General features: G+C 55.2%; 1 protein-coding gene across 1 annotated transcript; it reads right to left on the bottom strand.

Annotated features, from left to right (window-relative positions):
• Positions 1-2035: 2035 nt before the first annotated feature.
• FOXJ1 (forkhead box J1) lies at positions 2036-7952 on the bottom strand. The gene is made up of 3 exons (XM_086762359.1): positions 7884-7952; positions 6216-6758; positions 2036-3774 (listed from the first exon to the last, which is right to left on the bottom strand). The coding sequence occupies exons 2-3, from the start codon at positions 6711-6713 to the stop codon at positions 2977-2979; spliced, it is 1296 nt and encodes a 431-aa protein (XP_086618485.1). The 5' UTR covers positions 6714-6758; positions 7884-7952; the 3' UTR covers positions 2036-2976.
• Positions 7953-8994: the final 1042 nt, after the last annotated feature.

Below are 8994 nucleotides of genomic sequence, written 5' to 3'. Positions count from 1 at the left end.
CGGGCGGTGCTGGAGGGAAACAAGGCGGCAAAAGGGTTTTTTCTTCTCCATTTTTTTCTTTTTTTTAAAAAAAATTGTAAATAACTCCATGAAAGTGGTTAAATTGCACACATATCTCTGCAGTTCTTCAGCATCAGTATGGAGGCCCCAAAACAGGAAAAGGTAACAAAAACAACAAATAAAAAGAAGCATCGCCAATAAAGATGTATACATCTACACCAACCCCCAAAGGCCCCCAGAGACACGGCCCTTGCTCCCCAGCCCTGGGACACCGTCCCCTGCGGTGCGGTGGCAGCCCAGGGGACTTCAGGTGCTGACACCCAGGCAAAGCAGCAGCCTCGGCTCAGCTTGCACGAGCTGAACACGTCAGTTCTCAGCCTGCCCCAGGTTTTACCAGGGAGGATGCGAAACTTGCACTCCCACCTCCATGACTCCAACTTCTCCCCAAATTTGGGTAGAAATTACTCCAAGAGTAATTTATATATATTTTTTAAGGCTTGTTTATTGATTCTTACACTGCAGCTATACTCTCACTGAATTATATTGCTCACATTAAAGGTCCTAAGTGCTTTTGTAGCCAAAAAAGAAACTCTTTACAATAATCTTCCCTTTTTCGACCAGTCTAAGACACACCACTGAAACTGCAGCTTCTACTTACTGCTACCTAACGGCTGCCCTACCTCTCATAACCCGCAGCAAAGGAGAGGCGAAGAACCCAGTTCTTGAGAGCTCTGAGTCACGTTTCAGCAGCATTTGGCTCCACTCCTGAGATGTTTCTGAGCTCCTTGCAGAGTTACTGCCGCGCTCTCACTGCACACCAAGCCAAAGGGCCAAAGCTTCAGCTTGTGTTGGTCCTGGAGGCTGCTCCCGCCTGGATGAGACTTCATCTCCGCTGCTGTCCTCGGAGCCCGTTGCACGCACATTCGTTGGCTTGAGGCTCCTGGACGGAGCCTGGATGGGGTTTTTTTTCCTCCATGGTCCCTTCTAGGAGCAGTCAGTGTGGAGTGACCCTGTTGCTGCCAGGACGGTCCCTTCCAACCCTAACCATTCTATGATTCTATGATTCTAGGTGATGGCCATGCCCCAGTGTTTTCCTAAGCACATCCTTAACTGAGGTCCTGCATTGCCCTGGCAGCCACTCAGAGCCTGATGGGTGAGCAAAAGCAGTGGAGAGGGTCCTGGTTTAGCCCACTCAGGACTAAACACTACGCAGCAGCTCACCCTTCCAGGGAAACAGGGGAGAGAGAACATAACAAAAGGCTCAAGGGTCGCGGTAAGGACAGAGAGAGATCATTCAACACTTACCGTCACGGGTGAAACAGACTTGACTTGGGGAAAACTAATTAAATTTATTAACAATAAAACCGAAATAGGATAATGAGAGATAAAATCAGATCTTAAGAACACCTTCCCCCCACATCTACCCTCTTCCTGGGCTTAACTTTATGTTCAATTATCTCTACCTCCTTCTACCCGGAGCAGCACAGGAGGAAGAGAGAATGGGGGTTACGGTCAGTCCAGCACACCTTGTTTTACGCTGCTGCTTCCTCCTCAGGGGAAGAACTCCTCAACATTCCTCCCCTGCCCCGGTATGGGGTCCTCCCCGGGCTGCAGGGGGATCTCTGCTCCTCCGTGGGCTCCCCGGGCTGCAGGGGGATCTCTGCTCCTCCGTGGGCTCCCCGGGCTGCAGGGGGATCTCTGCTCCTCCGTGGGCTCCCCGGGCTGCAGGGGCACAGCCGGCCTCACCATGGTCTCCCCTCACCTCCCCAGGCCAGGCCAGGCCTCATCTCCCACCTTCCCTTTCCCCCGCTGCTGCTTTTTTTCCCCTTCCCCTCTTATCACCATTGCCAATTGCCTCGGCCCCGGCCAGCAGCAGGTCCACCCTGAAGCCTGCCAGCCCCACCGGACAGAGGGGAAACTTCTAGAAGCTTCTGGCAGAAGCCACCCCTGTAACCACCCTGTCCCCCCAGCTGCAACAGTCCCACCACAGAGAGCAACAGTCTCGCACGAAAAAATGGAGAGAGGCTACGTCAGCTGGTGAAAAACAGAGAGGGTTTATGGTGATCTAGACCCTTCAGCAACCGCAGCAAGGATTTTGGGTACAAAAAAATAGGAAAGCTGGTTCTGGGAGCGCCCCGGTCCACACTGCTCCAATCCTGCCAGGATTCCTGGAGCCTTCATGGAACCTGTTGCTGCTGCAGCAGGAATCCTCCAGCGTGTGGTCTTGGTTTACAGAACAACAAACCTTTAAACAGTGAAAACATAAAACAACTTCCAAACTGCATTTCCCCTACCCCCCACTATTAAGAAATTCTAATGCTAAAAATATAGGTTTCTTTGAATATATAATATATAATAGATTATATAAAACCACCTAAAGAGGCAGACTTGCTGGATTTATAGAGCTTTTCTTCTTCCCTAGGCACAAGTCAGGAGGGAGTTTCAACTCGGAGAATCCAGAAGGGACCTTTATTTACCTGCTAGCTAATTATCACACTAGATAGACAGAAGAAGGGAGAGAGAAATGGAGAGAGGAAGGGTGAGGAAATTGCACTTAATCTATCGAGTCCTAGGCCACCAGGAATCTCATGTCTTGCATGGGAGATCAAATGGTAGATGGCAGATGCTCTCCTTTAGCCCTGAAGGAACATATGCTGTGTCCATTTCTGTGGAAAAAAAATATGATAATTCACATTTCTTCCTTTAAAAGTAAAAAAATAAGTAGTGTTATATTTCTTCTCTTGAGGAAACTCGTGAACTAGAGACTTCTGATGTGTCCTTTAAAATATATCAAGCAGTTCCTGTGGTGTTGGTTTTTTCTCCCCCCGGTGTTTCTGTGAATAATCTTGCGATGAAGCTGGTAAGAGCCACTGTGGATGTCTCTGTCTCTAGAAAATCTTGTCCCTTGTACGTCCCGACAGCATGGGGGGAGCCTCCTGTTAAAGTCCGTGTGTTCTTTGAACGCAGACTGGCCTCTTACAAGAGGGAGGGCAGCCTGCCCCAGTCGCTTACATCCGCTGGCAAAGAGGCGTCATTGAGTTCAAACAGCTGCTCCATATTGACGGAGTTGGAGAGGTAATCATTCATCCCTTCGTCCCAGGGATGCTGCAGGAAAAAAGTGGCCATGAAGGTTTCATCGAAGTCCAGGTTGTTCTGGTTGGATTCGCTGAGGACATGCTCCTGCCCCTGGGGACAGTCGATGTGCTGCCCATGTCCCAGCAAGTCCAGGTCATGCATTGTGGGGTTGATTGGAGGAGTGAGCTCCAGATCCCCAAAAGTGAAGTCTCCGTTCAGATTGGTGTTGAAGATAGCTTCCCAGTCAAAGTCACCTTTTAGGGATCCCAGCTCGGTCTGCTCTTCCTGGGTCAGCAAGGCAGAGTTGGAAAGCCAAAACGCCTTGGCCATTCGCGTGGGCAAGGGCTGCTTGTACTTTTGCCCTGCTTTGCCATCTGCTGGACTCCAGTTCTGTTTGCTGGTGGATTCTTCAAACTCTTGCAGCAGCTGCTGTGACTCAGGGTTGACATTGAGGACGTTATTGAAGCTGCAAGCCGGAGCAGCCGGGCTGGCAACGCACTCTGCTTCTTGCTGGGCTTTTTTGGTGAAGGCTGGGTGGATCTGCACTGGGGACATCCTCCGCTTTTTGAAGGCACCATTCTTGAGCCGGTGAGCGTACTGGGGGTCGAGCTTCCAAAACCCACCTTTCCCTGGCTCGCCCTTCTCCCGGGGCACCTTGATGAAGCACTTGTTCAAGGAGAGATTGTGCCGAATGGAGTTCTAGACCAAAGAGAGAAAAAAAAAAAAAAACAAACCAAGATTGAATGCTTGTCTGCGCATGGAAAAGCACATTTTCAGCAAGGACCCTTGGGAAAAAGCAAGCAGAAATGGCAACACCACGACATCCTGGGCTACGTGCTCAGCAGAAACTCCCCTGCCCCGAGTCACCAACAGGGTTTTCCTGCCTCCTGTCTAATCCAGCCAGATGTGGCAGGAGCCAAGGGGTTCCAAGCTAGGACTTGCCAACCAGCAGGAACCTTTGGGTGACTCTCCTTGGCTGTAAATTGGGGCCATGGATCATGCAGAGAACTGGGAGAAGCCAGCCGGACTTGCTCTAGGCATGGAGCTAAGCTGGAGGAGGTCAGGTCCTCCTTGGTGGCTGAGGAGAACGAGGAGAACCTTTACACCGATGCGGCCACAGCTCCATTACAAGCAGCAACACACGGCAGCAGTGTAGGGGATGGCATCATCAGGGCCCTCCTCCAGCTCATCTGCACCTATTGCTAGTGTTGAGGGGAGAATATTTGGCCAAAAAATAGGCCCGCGTGCCTCCCCCTGGGCAGGCTGACGCAAACGAGGCAAGCAAAACCAGAGGCACGTGGGCTGGTCCACCGCAGCCCTGCATGTCCGCGGAGGTGCCTCCTGGACAGGGAAGCTTGGTGTGAAATCACTGCATCTTCATCAGCCACTGCTCAAATGAGCTAAGGGAGGAAAAAGAAGGACAAAAAAGAAAAAGAGGAGTTTTTGCTCCCATCGAGCTGTTCTGAAACCCTGAATGTGCTAGAGTGATGTGAATAATCGGAAAGGAAATTCAGTTATTGGGTAAATAACCCAGTGTCGCACTCCACAAAGCCAAGACTGTATTAAGAGATTGGATATGGCAGAGGGGTTGGTTTTTTAATGTTGCCTGGACATCTTTATGCTTATTCATCCATAATCTGTAGTGCCCAATAGGAAAAAGAAGGCTTGAATGCTTAGAGCTGTTGAAAAACATGCATATGCACACACACACACAGAGACACACACACAACAAAACCCTCCTCCAGGCTGAAGCTCCTTGGGTGTGTTGGCTCCTCTCCAAAGCACTCAGCTCCCACACGAATAGATCCATCTCCCCCCGGAGTACGGGTGGCATAACCTTTCCAGGCTGTCTTCATGTACAGGAATCGGGACAGGGGATGAGAACACAGCCTCAAAAAGAAGGAGAGAAAAAGAAGAAAGGAGAGAAAAAGAAGAAAGGAGAGAAAGAAAGAAAAAAAGAAAAGAAAGGAGAGAAAGAAGAAAACAGAGAAAGAAAAAAAGAAAAGAAGAAAGAAGCAGCAGGAACACAGATATCTCTGCAAACAATGCAGGCTGTACTAACTCCAAATTTACAGTTTAACAAAGTTTTACAAGGATCAGGGGCTTGCGAGCTGAATTTTCTGCTCCCCATCTCCCCTCCCCATCCCAAACTTCGCTCAGCCGCGGCTGCCCTGCGTTAACATATTTATCATTCCTGCCTCCAGCAATCCCGTGAACCCCCTGCATCTCTGCGGAGAGGGACTGAAAACCTCCTTTCTTTTTTTTAATAAACACATTTAATTAAAAACGCGGTGATTATCCAGCCCCGAGTTTGCCGGAGAAAGGCAGCGCGCTGGCACACACGTTGCGGATTTGGGCTGGGAATAACCCGAGCAGAGGGACGAGCCACCCGGGGCCCTGCATCCCTGCCACATCCTGGGAAGCCTCGCGTGCCGGAGGAGGGCCGTGAGCCAAGGTGGCTGGGAAAAGCCCCTGCGCTTCAGGCTGTCTCCACAGCTGGGGACTGTCCCCCACCCCCGGGGACACACTCGTGCTAGCTGGGGACAGCAGCCCTATTTAACCTCTCTTGGGCTTCCCCCTGAGGCCTCACCAGCTCGTCTCAGCGATGGAACCTCCTTTGCCTGTCCAGGGAGACCTGCCCTCTGCCCTGCTTGGAAAGCAGCAGCATTTCTGCTCTGAAGCTCCCCAGCAAGGAATTTGTTTGACAAGCGGCATCTCCCCGGGGATCCTCTCCATCCCTCTCCTACGCCTGGTCCTCCACAGGCACATCGGTACTCGACCTGGCGACTTCACGTGTGCGCAGCCCTGAGGGACTCCAGAAAGGTGAAGCTGGGGCCAGAGATGCCTTTGCCCCGGAGCCGAGAGGAGCTGCAGGGACCAGCAGCCCAACAGGTACCTCCCGGCTCGCAAAATGGCCCTGGGCTATCCTCTGTAACAGCTCCTTCCCTCCGCCGCCCTCGCGGCTGTGGCATTTCTGTGTGCCCAAGCTCTTTCCCATTACAGCCCTTCCCCACCAGCTGCCGGTGCCGCTCTCCTCCCACTGGGATCCAGCATCCCCACAGGACCTTGCCCGGCAGGTGGAGGCTGTGGAATGCCCTGCAGGGAGAGGGGATAAGGCAAGGGGTCTCCAAATCTCCTACCTGCCAGGTGGGATCGGCATGTCGGAAGTAGCAGAAGTTGTCAGTAATCCACTTGTAGATGGCAGAGAGGGTGATTTTGGGCTTCTGGCTGGCTTCCATCGCCATGCAGATGAGGGTGGCGTAGGAGTAGGGTGGCTTGACATGCGGGTTGGTCTTGTAGTCGATGTCCTCCGCAAGCTGAGGTTGCATGGCCATGGCATGGTGTGCCGTCCTCAAGGTGGAAGAGGAGATGGGCTTGCAGGGGGTGTGGGGCATGCCCATGCAGGCCGGGTCGGCAGCCAGGGGCGAGCATGGGGCAGCAAAGCTGGGGATCCTGTGACAGTCTTGGGGGTCCGGGCTGCTGGGGCAGCAGTTTTTGGCCATGGTTTTGACGATGGAGAAGTCCTGCAGCCACATGAGGCTGGTCAGGCTGTCGTCCAGGTTGTTTGAGCACCTCATGCTGCCCTCCTTCTCTCTGTCCTTCCCTGCCTGCGGGTAGCTCAGCCACCCCTCAGCCATGTCTCTGTTCACGGGGTCAACGGGAGGAAGGGGACACGGCAGATCCTGCAATAACAACAAGGAGAGGGTTGAACCCCCTGAGGTGCGGCCTCTCTCCAGCGCTCCGGCTGGGACCGGGTGCTCCGGTGCTGCTGGGTGAGACCCATGCCTGGGGGTGCTGCACACCAGAGCCCCAAAGCACCCCTGAAATTCCCAGTGCCTCCCCCAGGGTGCTTTAGCATCCCTGAACCCCAGGGAAATTCCCTCAAAGCCCCACACCCAGTGTGACCCAAAGCCCCGTGGGCCGGCGCTGCCCAGAAAGCCTTCGGCTGAAGAAATAAATTTAAAAAAAATGACAGAAAACCCCCTGAAACAACCCAAATCCAGCCCTGCCGTCCCACAAAGTGAGGATGTTTCTCCCACTCGCTGCTAGCAGGACAGAAATCTCAGGATCCAACACCTCGAAAAAAAATCTCTTAAAGCGCCCCCCCCCCCGCTATACCAGCTGTCCCTGGTTTGGGGTTATTTCTGCTCCTCCCTTCACCCGCCACCCCAAAAACAACCCGAGTGGGAGTGGGGGGGGTCACCCACCCCAGGCACACCCTCGCTCGGAGCAAGCCGGCGGAGCGAGCTGGGTTATTCCCAGCTCAGCTGGGACGCGGGGTCCGACTCGGCTGCTGGGTCGTAAACCTGAAATCCCGTGGGTGTGGGCTCGCGTGGGGAGGAGCTCCCGAAGCCAGCGGCCACCGAGGAGCCGTGCGCCAGCCGGGGCCGGGGTTCCGCCGGTTGAGTGATGCCGAACCCAACCGTCAAGGAACACCGGGGGGGGGGGGGGGGCGGGGAGCGCGAGGAGGGGGGGAATCAGAACCTCAGAACCACCTGCTCCGCTCCCATTAAACGGACTTTTTCTCCCGCGCCCCCCAAAAAAACCAAAAAAGGCTCAGGACAGCGACAGCTCATCCGGATGCCTCATCCCCTGTGCCCGCAGTAAGGGACATCCCAGAAACGCTGGCTGCAGCGGCTGGGGAGCGGGGGGATAAAAAGAATTAAAATTAAAAAAAAAAAAATGACAAGCGAGGATCAACGCCCTCCCTGTGCCAAGCTGCCGCTGTGCCAGCCGGCACGGCCCTGGGCAGCGCGGCACGGCCCCCCCGGCTCCGCCGCCCCCCGCAGCCCCCCGCCGCCCCTTACCCCGTCCCGGCGACGTCCCCCGAACTTCCAAAGTTCACGAGAGAGCAAGAAGCTTCTGGAAAAACAGGAGGGGGGCAAAAAAGAGAAAAGAGGGGGGGGAAAAGAGGAAAAAAAACCCAAACCAAAAAGCGCCGGCCCTGGGGAAGGCGGGGGGCTGGGGGGGATTTGTGCTTCCCCCCCTCCGGGTGAGGGGGGACCCCTCCGGTGCCCGGCCCTGCCCGCCCAGCCGCCGTGATTTCCCGGCCGCCCCGGGGCTGCGGTTAAGTAGCTGCTCCGAGAGGCTTCGCGCGTTGCCAGGGCAACGCTCCGCCTCCTAAACAGCTTCCGGCCCTGCCATTGGTCCGCGCGTTGCCATGGGGAGGAGGCGGGTACCGGCGGGTTCGGAGCCGGGAGCGGAGCCCGGGCTGGGGACGAGGGAGCGGTTGGCGGTGCTGGTACCCAGGGATGCTGCGGGGAGGATGCAGGACCGCGCCCTACCCCGCACCCGCGGCCAAATCCAGCCCCAGCGAACCCCGCATCTGTGTCCTTCTCACCCTCCCGAGCTGGCACCGGGGTAACTTGTGCCCCCCAGCCCTGCTGCAGACCCCTGGGGAGCCCGCAGCAATTAGGGCAAAGCTGCAGGGGGAAGGGGGGGGGGCTGGTAGACCCCCAAACTAAGGAGTGGGGTCTACTTTTATCTAATTAGAGGCTATCTAATTACAGCCCCACACCCTGAGGGGAAATCCCTGACCCGCACCACTGCCAGCCCAAGGGCTTTAACCAGTGAGGGCTTCCCCCTCCCCAAGCAGGGGGCCTGACAGCAGCCTGTTTTTCACCCCACAGCACACTTTGGGGGTGTGGGGGAGCTTCAGGGTGTCTCGGGGAGGTTTAAACACCAGGCGCCCCTCCCGGGCCTGCCCCACATGGGATGGACGTTTGACAGAGAGGGGCTGGTGAGAGGCTGGACCCTCTCGGGAGGGGTGCTGCTGCCTAAGGTGGTGGGATTGTCCTGCCAGGATCCCCGGGGGGTTTGGGCGGACAGGCTGGAGAGGTGGGCCCATGCAAACCTCATGGACTTCAACCAGGCCAAGTGCAAGGTCCTGCATGTGGGTCATGGCAATCCCAGGCACAA

The sequence above is a fragment of the Chlamydotis macqueenii genome, chromosome 18 (assembly GCF_036417535.1).
Source record: "Chlamydotis macqueenii isolate bChlMac1 chromosome 18, bChlMac1.mat, whole genome shotgun sequence".
Lineage (NCBI taxonomy): Eukaryota > Metazoa > Chordata > Aves > Otidiformes > Otididae > Chlamydotis > Chlamydotis macqueenii.
The sequence above is the reverse complement of the archived record's forward strand: the minus strand, read 5'-3'. Positions and strand labels throughout refer to the sequence as shown.